Source organism: Procambarus clarkii, chromosome 56 (genome assembly GCF_040958095.1).
Source record: "Procambarus clarkii isolate CNS0578487 chromosome 56, FALCON_Pclarkii_2.0, whole genome shotgun sequence".
NCBI lineage: Eukaryota > Metazoa > Arthropoda > Malacostraca > Decapoda > Cambaridae > Procambarus > Procambarus clarkii.
In genome coordinates this window covers 18,544,860-18,562,347 of record NC_091205.1, presented here as the reverse complement: position 1 = coordinate 18,562,347, position 17,488 = coordinate 18,544,860, and the positions used below count along the sequence as shown (strand labels likewise).

Below are 17,488 nucleotides of genomic sequence, written 5' to 3'. Positions count from 1 at the left end.
ATTATTTGTCCATTTATATACAGTATTAGCTAATTTGTGTATCCCTTGCTACATTTGTCTTGATTTGTCTTCTATCAAAATATACCTATTATTACACACCATGTTACCACCCTCCCACCACAATCATTCTTTCTGTCCTCCTGTACTGTATATCCATATTGTGAAAATAATAACCCAGGAATTCCATAATTGATTGAAATCAAAGAATTTCTTAATAGATTGGTTTATTAAAGGCTTTACATTTTTACAGAATCGGGGGATCGGGAGTTATTGGAGCTACCAACAGAGTCCCTTCATCTATTGCTAACCCAAATTGTTCATCTGTGGAGAGATCCCCCTGCTGCCCTACTACCTCAGGAATCGAGGCAGGCCTTTATTTGCGCTTTACAGCGCGAATTTCCCCGGTCACGTGTCCCTGTAGTTCTTGCACCACTACTTTACTCAGACTCAGACATTCCTATGGAGAAAATAACTCAAGAACAACCAGCCAACATGGCAAAAAACCTTGTAAGTGCCAAGGTTTGTGCTTGCTTTGTTTTGCTTAGTTTTATTATATAATGTGTTTAAAGTTGAGCTGTTAGATACTAGATTGCAATTTACTTACTGTAACTATAAATGGGATCGCCTTACTTAGGGAAAAAGAGAAATAAATACATGGTTACCAAGGCATAACAAAAAATTTAATGAAAATAGTCTAATTAGGAATGTTTTGCTTTTATTTGTGCGTAATGTAATTGAAATTGTATCTCATTTCATTACCATGGCAATAAAGTGCAAAATACAGGTGTTTCAGAATTCTATTTTTGTTTTGTTTTTATAACTTTTCAGGCTGGCATGAATTATAAATTCTGTTATATTGATCCAGTTAAAAGTACACTTTTTTAATTATTCTATTTGGATCCTCCCTATAGCAACATTACTGAAGATCATTTTGGACAGGATCATGATAGTCAGGACAGGGGGACATTACATAAATTCTGTAGGGATTTTTCAGTCATCTGTTGGGTTACAGTGAGACTATGGGAGGAAGTAGAGAGAAGTTCAAACAAGAATTTCAGTCATAAATGCTGTCTGTGACAGCACTATTTGGCAGTAGTGCTGTCACAGACAACCAGTTGCCTATCTGATTGCAGCCCTTGACTACTACCAAATGGCAGCACTTACACCAATGGGTAGGTGCTGCCGTGAGCTCCAAAACATTTTTTCCATACTTTTTTTTTTTTATATACTTGATAGAACTAAATGTCTTGTTTCAAGGCCAGGTTTTCTCAAGTTATGTCGGCCAACCTGGTGCATATCTACATATGATACGTTCAAATGTGCTGCTAGTACTCTCTTTACATATACACCAATGGTTAACATTCGGGCTCGGGGTTTATGCTAGTTTAACAATGCGTTGGATGTCCTTACTGCTCCTGTGTGGCCCCTGGGCACCTTTTTCAGTCACCGAGTTGATCCTTCCGATAGGTATGATAGATCCTGTGCGATTGGTATGCTGAGGGAAAACTTTATCAACATCAAGAGCTCAAGACTTTTCAACTCTCCCCCGCTACACATAAGGGGCATAATTGGCCGGCCTCTCATGGTGTTCAAGAGAACTCGACAACTGCCTCCAAAGAATACCTGATCAACCAGGCTATGATTCATATGTCAGGCTGCGAGCAGCCACATCCAACAGCCTGTTGACCGGACGACCAACCGGGAAATGTGGTCAGAGATCGGGCCACAGGCAGGGCCTTTGATCCCCCAGAACCTCCACCAGGTAGCCACAAGGTAGCCACAAGGTAGCCCCACGGTAGCCACAAGGTAGCCACAAGGTAGCCACAAGGTAGCTACAAGGTAGCCACAAGGTAGCCACAAGGTAGCGAGGTTCTCCGAGCCGTTGGTTTCCAGCTGTGTCTTCTTATTGGTCAACCCCTCCATCTTTGTTCCTTTATTAGTCTGTTTTTCAGCTCGAATACACAGTCCTCCCTGAGGTTCCAGTGGAGTATTCACGCTGGAGCTAATGAGGACTAGGTCAGAAATCATAAAGTACTGTAATAAAACGTCTTTTTTCTGGGCCGCTTCAGTAATTCCCAGTGTGTATCCTTTGCAATTATACACTGGAATTCAGACTTCAAAAGCTGAACATGTGTACAGCCCATGAATGAGGCAGCAAACAGGCTGTGTCCCTGGGTGATTGGATCTGTCTTAGATTGGTTGTTTACTTGAGTACTGGACTACTAGTGTATTGCTGACATGGGCAGAGTACCACATTTTCATGTTTCCATCATTTCTCTCTAATCATGGTACATTATGTAGTTTTTGCTTGGTCTGTACAGTGCTGGCAGGATGGTTGTCTTGCTGTGTCAATCTCAGATCCTCATTCTCCCCTGCCTTTGAGCCCACCAGATGCTTGCCCTATACAGCATTCTATGTGTGTGTATATGTATATATATTATATAATATATATATATAATATATAATATATATATATATATGTATATAATGTATATATTATAATAATAAATAAAATACTGTATTATTATTATTTTTTTCTTGCAGCTGGATGGTTCATTAGCTGATCTAGTCTTAGAATTAGGCTACAGTTTCTGCAATACTGTGGAAGAATGTAGAAACAATTTGGCCAACTTTGGGGTGAGTTCCATAACCCCAGCAGCTGTAGCCAAGGTCTTGGGTGTTATGGTCCGAACTCACACGGGTTTACCATCTGAGCCGGTAAGTCCTCCATTCCTTTTATTTATATTAGTTACGGAAATGTGTTTTTCATTAGTTAAGTAATTATAATACAAGGATATGATACGGTTTTGTCATGTATTTTGAACAAATTTAATCTTTCATTTGCTACAATATAAATTTAAAACTTCACCAAACCTGATACACAGTATCCTGATGCTTAGGCATGTTTCAGTCTCAATAAAGTCAAAGGTCTTGTCATGTGATCTTGAAATGGTAAAATTCAATATTTAATGTAAGACTATTTTAATGAAAGCAATGACTGAACTTTAAAACACAACATGAAAGTTCTACCTCAATTATTTTTTATTTTATTTTTTAATATCAAATTGTCAACTTGGCTGTATGAATATCATGCATCACTATAATTTAGAATGTGTGTTACTTCATGTATTCTGAACATCCTACCAAATTGTCTGTAAATCTGAGGTGGTTGCATTGGGAGCTGTGATGATTTGCCATGGAATAACCCTGTGTTATCATCCAAGATCCACCTAATACAGGTGTATGCTATTTTACACTGCTTAGAAAATTATCACTTAAATACAAAATATTGTACAAAATGTTATAATTTGTAAAAAAAAAACCCTAATTTGTAAAATGTAAAATATAATTTGGTAATTATTGGGTTATTATTTAGTGGGGGGGGGTGTATTAATACAGTGGCACCTTGATTAACGAGCGACTCTATTTACGAGCATTTCGAGTAACGAGCGAGCCACTAGCAACAAATTTGTCTATTGACGCGCTTCACCTCTATTAACGAGCAAAACCACATGATGCTTCCTAGCGTCTTGCGGGTTCTCGCAAATTCTCGGACGCCTCCGACGCCAGTGTTGTTGTATCGCACACGACAAGCATGCCTCTGGATTTTTTTGCGCTTTTTTCTATTTTTTTTTTACTACAATTTGTAATGCACGATGTCACCAAAGAAGCTGCTTGCTAAAGATAGTGTTGTCAAGATGATGAAAGACACAATTACTGTGGATTTGAAAAGGAAATTATAGCAAAGCATGAGCGTGGTGTCTGTGTGACTGATCTCACACGGGAGTATGGCAGGGCCTCATCAACAATTTGCACCACTAGTAAGGGGATGAGGAGGTAAGGGAGGATGCTGCCTCTTCCAGTGAGATCAGGGAAGTGTTAAAATGTTTGAAAAGGTGACCGCATTCTTGGTAAAGCTGCCCTGATAAAGCAGTAACAACCCGGTTTGTGAACATGTTTAATGACAATTTGCTGTCTTGTTTTAGGAACATCCTAAAACAAAGACAAAAGCAATTGTCAATAGATACGTTCTTTGCAAAAGTAGGGAAAAGAAGAGCCAGTGATAGTGAACCACAACCTGGTCCCAGTGGGGTGAAATTACCAAGAAGAGAGAGCCCGGCTGATTCAGAGGTGGATTCTCCTTCCACACCATAACCCCTCTCCTCCTTCCCACCTCCCCATTGTTTCCCTCAAGCCAGCAACGACTCTTCATAAGGTAAAGTAAACATGAAAACAGTACAACAAAAATAATTACATATGCAGTATTATATTTACATTATAAAATGTCATACAAGTATGGATCTTTTTGGGAGTGGAACGGATTAAATTTATTTCCTTTATTTTAAATGGGGAAATTTGTTTCTTAAGACGAGTTTTCCACATAACGAGCTCTGTGTCAGAACGGATTAAACTCATTAATCGAGGTGCCACTGTATTATTAAAGGGATTAGGTAACTTGTTAAGATGTTTTGCCATAATTAGGAGATATCACTTTAGGAATAACAACTATTTTGTTTATTTGTGAATAATTTATAACTTGTACAATATTTAATGCAGAGGATTTGACGATGAATACTTCATCACATTTGATTTATATGTATACGACATGGTATGTGTTGATATAGTGATGGTTGCATCAACACTATATGGTACTAGCCATTAAATGTACCACCGAGCTTAGTGAAGAAGCTTTTTAATTTTATATATCTGTACAAGTGAAGAATAATTTTCATTTTCAACAGATTGGACTTCAAAATCTAAACTCTCCCAGTTCTCTCTGGAGTGACAATAAAGACAAGACCCCAAACAACCAGTCTCAGTCAGCCCCTGGTAATGAAGTAGGTTTGAGTGGATCAGGAAGTCTCTCTGGCCCTCATGGATGGAATGTAGAGGTTTTCATTAAGGGTCTACTTGAAGTTGTCCCAAATCTCAATGTTAAAGAGGTGATAGTAAAGTTGGATCACAAAGGATTTTTATTGAAGGACAGACAAGGTTTGAAGCTTCTGATCACTGCACTCAGGTAAAGAATATTTTAAGCATTTATATTTGTGAAATAGATCTTTGTATATTGTATATAAACTGGTTTTCCTTTTTTTTATATTTATATTTAAACTTGCAATTGGTAATCATATTAGTAGTTAGACTTGAATTTTACTTAATTTTTTTTTTGATTGTTGGACTCTTAACAATGTCGATTGGGTACCTATATTTTAACTGTTGATTTGGTCTAAATAAACCATAATTTTTGTTCTAGATGTCTTCTCCAAGGCCAAGGATTGAGGTTGGACTGTTTTCCAGTAGATTGCTTTTATCACCAGTGGAAGAACAGTGAAGAGCAATTAAGTCTTATTACTCAGATTCTCAAGAATTCTGAAATATTTTGCTTCGTAGATTTTCCTTGCCACTTGGTGTCAACTGATTGCCTTAAAACTCTGCCAGAGCTTGATAACAAAGAGGTAAATCTTGAAAACTATGCTAAAAAGTTGTGATATGTGATAAATGCTGTATGTTGAAGTGTTTTTAATGATTATTAATTTCTCTATGTAATTGAATATTGCATTAAGTATGCTATGTGAACAATTGTTTATGAAGCTATTTGAATTATTTATAGGCTGCTTATTGTGTCAAAATTGGTTATTGCTACTGATTTTTGGACATTTTGGTCATCTTTGTTAATTGCTGGTATTGATTTACAGGTGGCAACATGGAAATCAGTGCAACTTCTAGAGATTCTTCTTTACCTTGGGGAGGCTGGGCATTTTACAGCTGTCAAAGAATTGTTCAAATTTCCTATCCAGCATTGCCCAGACATTTTGGTGCTTGGCTTGGTTCAGGTGAGAAAACCCAGTCATTCATAATTTGGTATCCATGGTAAGGATGCCCATAGTTTTATGTTATTTCTTCCCCTTTAATCCAAGATATTTGTTCAGTATCTCAATTTATTGACTTGAAACTTGAAATACATAAGGTTAAGCATAAAAGTATGGCTGCTATTAAAATTTAGAAGTTTAGTCCCATAGTAATTTCCTGTTTTCAGTATTGTGTAACTTTCCTCATTATTTATCCATTACCGAGTAAGGCCTTTAGCTATTGTTAGTAAAATAGCACTAGAACTTATTCCTAAGTAACTTGTGTGTCTGGTTAAGGATGTCTTGAGTGTTTAGCTATCCAGTTATGAGCCAAACCCTACGTTAATAATCTAACTCCTGCAATATGCTGGAGAGAGAGAGAGAGAGAGAGAGAGAGGAATAAATTAGTTCATCACAATGTTTATTAAAGTTGAGAACATGTATATCAACTTGTTGGCTGACAATATTTTCATAGAATAACTAAATATTGTTTAGTGATATAAATCATTCCTTATCTAGTTTCCTAACGACCATTTATGTGTTTTAACATCAAACATGCACCTAATATCAACTTGAGTGTGTGTATTCAAGGGTTCAGAAGTGTTATTCTTAACATTTTCATTGTCCCAGTTCTGGCCCGGCATGCCATCTCCAGGTCTCCTTGGCACATGGGTGCACTCCCCAGCAAAGGTCAAAGTCGGCCAGGTGTTGCCCATGAGCACTCCGTCACACTTCAATGTTTATACTCTTTCCAGTTTTCTGACTTCATTTTTCCTGCTATGTAGTTCATTAGTATCAAATTATTGACAATAGAATAGTGTGCATTTTAAAACAAGTCCCATAATAATCTGAAAATATCTGGAATTTGTACAAATATTTTAATTGGACGGCGTTAACATTCTCTACCGAACTACCTCTATTGATTTAAGGACTGCAATAACGTTATCGCGAAGCCAAAGTGCTAATCACCTTTTATTTGACAGGTGACGCTTCCATACACCATGTTGCGACAAGACCTTATTGCTTCACTCATTCCAATTTTTCTTGGAAATCACCCAAATGCAGCAATCATCCTACATCATGCTTGGCACACTCAGGTAAGTTAGGTAATTAGGTTGTCCCAGTAGGGGATACCTTATGATTTTGTTAATTTTAATTTTTCTGCTTATTTTTCTTCCTTTATGTTTCTAGCCATCCATCTATTTTACATGTTATCAGGTTATATATCCTTCAATACTTTTATCTAGATTTCTTTTCATCCATATAATCTTCAGCACACAAACCCCCCCCCCCCCATTCATTCCTGTTGCTTTCTGTCTTGCACTTTCCTGCTCACTCATTCTGTGTGCATCCTACTTCTAAGCTTTATTTAGGATATCTTTAAATTTGTTGTAATATTCATGTACATTATAATTCAGCAACAGCTGGCTTCTTGTACATGACTTGTTTTATACTACCATAGACTTCAGAATGACTCCAACAGTGGTAAGATGTCTTTCTTAAATTTCAATGTATGCCTGACCTGTCCTGAGTGGCCTGGGGGCTGACAGCTAAGTGGATAGCGCTCGGAATTCGTAGTCCCGAGGTTCCGGGTTCGATTCCCAGTGGAGAAGGAAACAAATGGGCAGTTTCTTTCACCCTGATGGGCTGTTACTGAACTTGAACTTCGTCCAAGTTCTGACTCAAATGCTTTTATGGTGCGCATCCCATTCATTAGTTGAGGATTTGCTATATAAAAATAATAATCCAACTGTTTATATTATATTTACACAGTATTATACTGAGAACCATAGGCATCTATCTTGAGGTTATCTTGAGATGATTTAGGGGCTTAGCGTCCCCGAGGCCTGGTTCTCAACCAGGCCTCCTTTTTGTTACACACCCCCAGGAAGCAGCCCATAGCAGCTGTCTAGCTTCTAGGTACCTGTTTATTGCTAGGTAACAGGTACATCAAAAATAGTATTTTCACTCATCTTCAACTGTTGAGAAAATCATTGGAGTAGGATGGTATGAACCTTGTGTCTGGAGTAACCCCAGATGTGCACCTTAACCCATGGACCATATTATGCTAGATATGTTTTGTGTAAAACTTGGGTTGGCTACCAGCTTGGTGCCTCCTGACTCCTAGTGGATTTGGGCTGATCCCCAGATTATATAATCTTTAGCATGTCATGGTCCATGGGTGAAGGCATGCATCTGGAGTTACCCAAGATGCTGATTTGATCTCCATTCTTGCACCAATAATTTCCTCATGGATATATCATGTTATTGTGTGTGTTTTCCTACGCATGTACTTTCAACTGCTTTTCAAAACTTAAAATATTTAGAACAGTAAAAGCAAACCTTTTTCCAAACACCATTAATGTTGGTGTTTTTATCTTTATGATTTTTGCCATGTTCCTTACTGACTTGTATGTAGAGTAACCATACCAGAACTCCTTGAGGCTAGTTCCCATATGTTCATTTGCTTGACCTGCCTTGGCAAAAATTATTAGTGTAATATGGCTACCTTGTGGTAGTTCCGGGGATAAACGGCTTTGCAGCACAGTCTCTGACTAGGCCTCTTGATTGGTCATCTGGTCAACCAGGCTGTTGGATGCGGCTGCTCGTAGCCTGACGTATGAATCTCTCAGCCTGGTTGATCAGGGGTGTTTGTCGAGTTCTCTCTTGAACACTGTGAGAGACACGCCAGTTATGCTCCTTACGTGTAGTGGGAGTATATTGAAAAGTCTTGGGCCCCTTGATGTTGATAGTTCTCTCTCAGCATACCTGTACCTGTGGCACACCTGCTTTTCAACGGGGGTGTTTTGCACATCCTGCCATGACTACTGGTTTCATGTTTTGTAATCTCCGTGTTCTGATATGGAACCTGTTCCTCTGATATTTTCCACTAATAGTAGTAGTGGACAAGTTGGGAATATGCCTTGAAAGATTTGATCACTTCCTTGTTTGTAAATTGCAGCAAAGAGATAGTTTGGCAAAATCTCAAATCTTGACATTATTAAAATCGTCAAGGTATACTGGGTGCTCATGCATATTGTTTAAATGAGTCCAATATTTAAATCGATCTTTCTTTTAGTTGCCCGAATCAATTCCAGTCTTTCAGAATTGTATGTGAAATTTTAGAATAGTAATGTTAAGTGCAAAGTTTGTTCGGTGGTTTCAAAATGATGATGCATAAAATATATCTTAGAATATGGATGAATTAGGAAACATTATAGATTGTATGCATAAGAAATGTGTTGTGGGAGAAAGGTAAAGTATTGTGTGTAGATCTCGTGAGAATCGTCTTTCTGCACATATTAAAGAATTTTGTGGTAGAGGAGGAATTATGTACTTCAAACTTACACATAAATTGATAAATGTAACACAGAACTGCATTAAATTAGCTCTATTTCAATTAATTAATAATAGACAAGATTTGAAGACTTGAAATCTGTAATATTATATTTACCTAAATATATTTTATTTACTATGCATTTTCTAAAGTAAAAATTTTTTTCTTTGCAGAATCATTCAAGTACAATTCGTCAGATCATCATGCATGCAATGGCAGAGTGGTATATGATGATGGAAAATGATCAGACAAGACTTGGTCGCATTCTGGATGTTGCACAAGATCTTAAGGCTTTATCACTTCTCCTCAATGCCCAGTCATTTCCTTTTGTAGTGGATTTGGCTTGTTTGGCATACAGACGTAAGTTTTTATCATAACATTTGATAGCTATATAATAAAAATTTGGTATAATTGGATGTTAAGTAGGGGATGTCTTATGGGTTTTACAGGATTGTATTTATTTTTGTGGTGTCCATGTCTGGAAAATATCTTGTAGCCTCCTAGTGGCTGATTTTGAGCCTGTTTGGAGTGCTATCAGGGGAAGGAGAATTTCAGTGATGTCTCAAAAATAGAGAGAATACAAACGTTACAAATTATATAAGCAATTAATCTAATCTATTTTTTTTTTTTAATTTAGGTGAATTTTTAAAGCTGGACAAGTGGCTGACAGACAAGATTCGTGAACATGGAGAGCCCTTTATATCCTCTTGCATAAAATTCCTTCAGCGACGATGTCCTCAGCTTATGGGTGGTAAAGAAGATATAATGCCAAAGTCGTCACAGCTACCTCCTGAGACAATGGCTACTATTCTTGTTTGCTTAAATGCATGTGCTATGTGAGTACCGTACTTTTTTTTTTTTTACTATGCTCTAGATAAAATGGAAAATATTTTATTAACGTTATATTCAAGATTAGCCATTTATCAGTAAATCAGTACAAAGTGATAACAAAGCCTGCTAAAATGACAGAATTTTGTTATAAAAGGGTAAAAATGCATAAATACTATTATTTTCTGTAAATTATATTAGAAATATGGATGCCAGTGTTGTCCTATGTGCTAATGTGTGTGATAATTTTGCAGGAATGTCTCGCAAGAACTGTCTGACACCATATTGCAAATGGTGCAGAACTGTAATCTGATGAACAGACCTCGCACGCAACAAGTGGGAGTGGTGAGTCGAGATTTTTGTGCTTTTTGTTTAATGTTAAATTTATGGTATTGGCTTGCATTGCATAGCCATTTTTTTTTTCACAGCTTTATAGATTTCACCATCCATCCACCACACAGCCACCACTCATTCTCCTCTCTAGTTTTGAACATTTTCCAACTGAAAATCGGATGCACTGGAAAGATTGAGATGTTACTATGAGTTTCATGTTTCTCTAGGCATTGTGTTGTTAGGTTATTGTACTGTATGTGGATGGTGATGGCAGTTGTGTTAGGTTATTGTACTGTATGTGGATGGTGATGGCAGTTGTGTTAGGTTATTGTACTGTATGTGGATGGTGATGGCAGTTGTGTTAGGTTATTGTACTGTATGTGGATGATGATGGCAGTTGTTAGGTTATTGTACTGTATGTGGATGGTGATGGCAGTTGTTAGGTTATTGTACTGTATGTGGATGGTGATGGCAGTTGTTAGGTTATTGTACTGTATGTGGATGGTGATGGCAGTTGTTAGGTTATTGTACTGTATGTGGATGGTGATGGCAGTTGTTAGGTTATTGTACTGTATGTGGATGATGATGGCAGTTGTGTTAGGTTATTGTACTGTATGTGGATGGTGATGGCAGTTGTGTTAGGTTATTGTACTGTATGTGGATGGTGATGGCAGTTGTTAGGTTATTGTACTGTATGTGGATGGTGATGGCAGTTGTGTTAGGTTATTGTACTGTATGTGGATGGTGATGGCAGTTGTTAGGTTATTGTACTGTATGTGGATGGTGATGGCAGTTGTTAGGTTATTGTACTGTATGTGGATGGTGATGGCAGTTGTGTTAGGTTATTGTACTGTATGTGGATGGTGATGGCAGTTGTGTTAGGTTATTGTACTGTATGTGGATGGTGATGGCAGTTGTGTTAGGTTATTAGAGCAAGGTGTGTATCTAGTGTGTGATGAAAACAATTGGCGTGATATATACATATGATGCAGTTCTTTAAATAGAGCCTAGGAGATTTTCAAATTATTTGGAAGTTTTATTAAGTTATGATTGATAAAGAATTGAGAAAAAATGGAGGAAGGTGGGAAGTGATTGGCAAGTTAAATATCTGGAATAAGTGATTGACAGATAAATTTGTGAAAGAATGTTGAAGCAGAGTCAAGGAAGGAAAGTGGCTGATACAGGGGAGGGAATTATCAGGGGAAAGTGCCAAGCCAATAATGACTATATAGCCCTGGGAAGGGGTCAGGATTAGGATTTGGGATGGGATGGGGGAAAAGAATGGTGCCCAACCACTTGAATGGTGTGGGATTGAATGCCGACCTGCATAAAGCGAAACCGTCACTCTACTGTCCAGCCCAAGTGGTTGGGTGAATGGTTGGTACAGCAAAAATCTTATTTTAAAAGAAAGTTATAGGAAGAGATGTGTCCAGAAGGCTTCACAAGGGAATAGTAATTCCTAACTATATATGAATTCTGAAGTGCTGTTGCAGTGTAAATGAGAACACATCAAGAATTAAAGCAAAATAAATGAACAATCTGAGAAACAGTCTGCATGATAAGTAGACTTAGGGAATACAAATTTAGAGTGCAAAATTCAGTAAATTTCAATTTAGAGAGAGCCAAGATGGTCATGTGGAATGAGTATATAAAACAAGACTAGTGAGGAGAGTATTAGTGAATTTAAGGATAGGAGCTTAGAGAGGATACTAAGAAATTGGACAAATGTCAGAGTGAAGAGAGCATGAGATGTGGTAGGGAACAAGACGAGGTGGCAGTAGTTTGTGGAATAAATGTCATGTTTGTAACATCTTACGTGAAGCACTGTTTGGCTGATGAATGAAACCATGAGATGCCGCTGTGCATTGGTTGGGAGTGTGGTGGTGGTCTTATTTATACTACATATTAAAATACAGGTTTTATATTTTATTATGTTAAACTTTTTAATATAATTTGCTGTGTTGATGACTTCCCTAGCCATGAAAATGGTAAATGGGGTACTAATGATAGCAATTGTCTTCTACAACTTGTTTCTCCCTCAATCTTTAATAACAAACAGACCTGGTCTCGCAACTGCCTGTAACCACCAGCAGTCTCATTATACCTGCCTGTAGTCATTCATCCTCTGTACTCTCTTAACCGTCCTATGTGTGTAACATGAGATGTGCTGGCTCTGAAGTAACTTAATGTGCAACATCGAGTTTAAATTGATTTTGTGTATCTTGTCATTTCAGATTGGATTCCCAGGTCCTGGACCAACTCAGTCAAGTGAAGGACCATTAGGCAGTATTGCTTCCAGTCTAAGCAATTTAAGTCTTGGTGCTGGTGTGTCTTCCACAATCTTCCCAACTGCACCCTCATCATCCATGAGTCTTGGAAATTTAGGGTCACTTGGTACAGCCCCAGGTTCTCCGGGCCGTCCACTTGGACCCTCCACTACTGCTGGAACTTCACAGTCTCCTCTTTCTTCAATTTTACCTACTCTACAGCTGGGACCACCACATCCTGCAGTGGGATCCCAGCTTGCCACTCTACCTACTTCATCTATTATTCCCTCTTCACTAAGATCTCATTCAGTGCAACCAAGTGTTGCCCCGGCCAGACAAAGTGAGTTAACAATTTGTTTTTTGTCAAGTAACTGTAAATGTTATCCTGTATATTTATACTAAAATGACATGTGTAACTAACAGCAAGGTAATTAAAATTAGTTTTTAGGTTTACAAGGTTTCAACTCATGAAAAATTCTTTATAAATAATAGGAGAGATTAAAATTAAGTGCCTGAGAAATAAGAGAACATAAATAATATAAAAATCACTCCAGGCAGTTACTTGTTACAAATTGCTGAATAAATTGTCAACCTGTAGTTCTAATTTTTGCATTGCTTTTCACATGCAACATATGCCTGTGATGCATTGTACATCATATGCTGTTTGCTTCACTTAAGAGTTGATTATAGTCATCAGCTGGGCTCTGGTGATTCTTTGGCTTGCTTCCCTTTAAAAAAATCTTGTCTCAGTACAGCCAGGTCAGCATTATTAACCTTGAAAGCAAGATGCAAATGAGTCATAGAGACATCAGGAAGAACTTTTTCAGTGTTAGAGCTGTCAGTAAATGGAATAGGTTAGATGCAGCAATCGTTATCAGAACAATTCCAAATTTCATAAGTGGCAGAAATTTTGATTAAAGGGTTATTTATTAGTTTATTTGTGTTATGGGCTGCCAGTTGCTCTCACAAATACCACCAGGAGCACATTACAGCCAGGAAGAAGACATCAAAATCTTTTTTGCACCTTAATTATAGTTTATTGGTGAAACAGGCAACCTTGAAAGTAAAATTGTGGTAACAGTATGGTTTTCTTTTCTCTGTTTTTATCCTCACTTTTTTGTGTTAATTCCAACTTTCCAGGCCTTTCTTTGCCAACATAAAGTAATTTAGTCATGGCACATTAAAATTTTGTTCTTGTTCATTGTCTCTCATTAATTTACATTAAAATATAAGGTTACAGTATTGAAGTCAGGTATCTGCCATGTACTGGAGTTGTTTTGCTAAGTAACCAACTAGATATGTCCCAACCCCCTTTTTTTCACTGATGAAAACATTGGCAGCATCTGAAGGGTTTCTTATATTGCATAATAAGTAGTCATGTTCATATTTTACCATTATATATATATATATATATATATATATATATATATATATATATATATGCATACATAATTAGTTTTTAGGAACATTAAAATTATTTTGTATTGTGATTTGAGAGGAATTGCTGACATAGGATCTAGCAATACCTCCTGTGATTGGCTGTTACTGAAACATATTTTGGTTACTTCTTACGCTTTGTTAAGATGGTTGTGAACTTTGTATATTATTTCTTAGCCAAAGAATTACTAATAAAATGTATCTAAATCAGCTTGTGAAGCTTAATAAAATACTTTGTTACGCCTTCAGAAACCTGAGCTCTTGACAGGGTTACCTTGTGGTTATCTTACGATGGTTCGAAGGATTAATGTCCTCACGGCCCGGTCTCTGATCGGGCTTTCTTTGTGGTCTGGTCAACCAGGCTGACCAGACCACCTGCTGGTCTGCTCATCTGGTTGAGCCAGGCCAGCAGACCAGTAACTGCTCACAATCATGGCACACATGAATCACAGCCTAGTTGATCTGGTATTTTTTTGGAGATATTTAACAAGTTACTTGTTATGTTCCTTATTACACATAGAAATCACAATTGCGTGATGCATCAAATGAACAAATCCACAAGGGCCGTGACGAGGATTCGAACCTGCGTCCGAGAGCATCCCAGACGGTGCCTTAATCGACTGAGCTACAACATGGTCAAAAGGAGTTGAAATCGAAGTTCTACTGAACTTACTGGATCCTGCAGCCTCTCCTAGGCACAAACCAGGGTTTTACACAACTCCCCCATGCACTCAAGCTATGTCAATAGGCCGTTCTCCCTCTCCCTTTTCTCTTCTCTTTTTGTCGATTAAGGCACCGTCTGGGATGCTCTCGGACACAGGTTCAAATCCTCGTCACAGCCCTTGTGGGTATGTTCCTTGTGTTGGGAGAATGTTGAAAGGTTTTGGGCCTTTGATGTTGATAGTTCTCTCAGCGTGCTTATAGCACCTCTGCATTTCAACGGGTTATTTTGCACTTCCTGTTAAGCCTTCTGATCTCTTGTGGTATTATTTCCATGTGCAGATGTAGCAGCAGTCCCTCAAATATCTTCCAAGTGTTAATTATGCATCTCTAGTCCCTCTAATGTTTTCCAAATTCAAATTATTATGAATCTTTCCTGCCTGTGCTCTAATGGATACAGATTTTAAAATTTTAAGTGGTCGTAATAATTGTTTTGTTTGTGTTTTATTCAGTAAATTCCAACAGTAAAAGATCTTTACACATTCTCCAGGTCACCAATTTCTACAGCTTTGATTGGGGCTGCTATTGTTTAACAGTATTCCACTCTAGAGAGCACTAGTGTCTTGAAAAGTATTTTCATTGGCGTTTCATTTCTTGTTTGAAAGGCATGTTTTTTGCATGGGTGGGTATGACCATTTCTCCATAGCTGCTGTCTAGGGGTTAAAAGTAAAGTCTTCCCATATGGTTATCCCCCTATTCTTTTATGTTGCTTTTTCGTTCTATAGTGTGATTTGACGGCATTTTATACATGGTTTCCATTTATAGATTTTCATTTTTATCATAGTGCAAGAGAAGAAACTTTCATTAATATCATTATTTTATGTGGGCTTCAATAGCCCACGTAAAAGGCCACGGGCCTCATTTACATCAGTTACGAGATTAGCTGTGTCCTCTCTATAGTCTACTTGTCAAAATCCTAGTATCTGCAAGAGATGATACGGTACTATGGTTTGTCCTTGTATGCCCAATATGAGGTTAAGAAAAAATACTAGAGAAAGCACAGTACCCCTGGGGGGGATTGGGTTTTTAACAATGGATGATTCTTTGTGATTGAAAACTTGAACATTTTATAGGGCAGAAAGAAATTTTGATGTCACAAAAAATAGTTTAATATATGTTAATATACTATAAAATAATGTAACCTCTTTATTTCTTCTTCAGTGGATATCTCCCAGATTTTTGACATGCCTCAGATGGTGAGCAAGGAGGTAGAGGATGAAGCCAATAGCTACTTCCAGCGTATTTACAACCACCCTCCGCACCCTACACTTTCTATTGAAGAGGTAGGTTCTTGCAAGTGTGTAATAAATATTATAAGTAGAAAAAATAAAATTTTTGGCAAGTATTTCATTAGAGATCCACTAAACAGTGGGTATGTTATGACCCCATCAACCACTATTGTGATTATTAGTAGTTTATTATTCCCTGCAGTAAAGGAGTGAGAAGACTGGGCTTGGGATGTGTATTTGTAAATGTCTTCCATTAAGGCCAAAATTGGAATTGAATCTTGGGCTTGTGCTTGTCTGTGCCCTAGAAAACAAAGTTAGGCTAGTTTAGATTTGTAAAATGTAAGGGGAATAAATTAGGAAAAAGTTATTAAAGTTTTTATTTAGAGCAGGTATGACATTCTAGATGTATGTTAAAAGAAGCTTTTAAAGAAAGATAAAATGAAGGATGGAATTGGGCAGACATTATCAGAGCTGAAGTAAAAAGAGAGTGATGGGAATTAAGATGTATAGGCTTCGTAAAGAATAAAGACTGGTGCAGTGGAGTCACATGTGTGCAAAATTCAAGATTGAATGGGCTACAGGGGCTTAGCTGACTTGAATAGGGTAAAGACACATTCATTGATCACCTGATATTCCAAGTGGAATAATACAGCAGAAGATGGGGAAAGGGGGTTTTCAATATTGGAAGAGAGGTACAAGTAGAGAATAGGGGAGGAAATGTGTTAGAAGAATGGAAGTAGAATAGCACTGCTTCAGTTGTAGTTATATCTAGAGTAGTCAAGTGCTGTAGACTTTTTGGCAATCTAAATATATTCTGTGATCACTTTAAATACTTGGTCACTGTAATCAACAAAAAAGTGTTTTGTGCAGGAATGGTTAAGAGTAAAGTCTTGGAAGTAAAGTGTATTGTGCCATGAAAGTCCTGATTATTAACCCTACCTTAGTTCCCTTGGATGTTTAAACACCCCAAACAAACCATCTACCTAGAATAATAAATATTCTTTTTAGCACCATTAAAAATTTATTCTGAGGAATCCAAAATAGTGGAATATCAGTATGTATTTACAGTATCTTAAATTACATAAACGAGAATTATGTAATTTTTTGTAATATTTTGTTTGCTGTGGTGAGCAAACGCTCCTGGTTACAAGTGAGAGTCGGACACCCAAGAGTAATAACATGGGGTTAAAAATAGAGAAGCACTAGAGGGCAGCATGAAGAACATCTACCCTTTCATATGGATAAGACGCCAGCCAGTCTAGCATGAGGCAAAAGTCTTCCTGCAGTTTCCTATATCTTTGTCATTATAATTATTATCCCATTTGGCATTTTCATGGGGTCGGTAAGAGTTGGCCCACAATGAAGAGGGGAGCAATATTGTGAAAGGAGGAGGTTAAAAATAACTTGCTCTTTCATCATACGCTCTCTCATTTGATTTAAATATTGAAACTTAAGTGTTTGCCAGAGTAAATAAGAAATCCCATGCTT

The 17,488-nt window shown here is 37.5% G+C and overlaps 1 protein-coding gene across 1 annotated transcript in view; it reads left to right on the top strand.

Moving 5' to 3' along the window:
* Positions 1–17,488, top strand: part of Not1 (CCR4-NOT transcription complex subunit 1) — a 126,867-nt gene that overhangs the window by 18,204 nt on the left and 91,175 nt on the right. Inside the window, 11 exon segments of the mRNA XM_069305801.1 lie at positions 251–507; positions 2,545–2,718; positions 4,743–5,020; positions 5,255–5,456; positions 5,697–5,834; positions 6,833–6,946; positions 9,360–9,546; positions 9,824–10,022; positions 10,269–10,359; positions 12,582–12,954; positions 15,933–16,054. Coding sequence (XP_069161902.1) covers positions 251–507; positions 2,545–2,718; positions 4,743–5,020; positions 5,255–5,456; positions 5,697–5,834; positions 6,833–6,946; positions 9,360–9,546; positions 9,824–10,022; positions 10,269–10,359; positions 12,582–12,954; positions 15,933–16,054 — 2,135 coding nt within the window.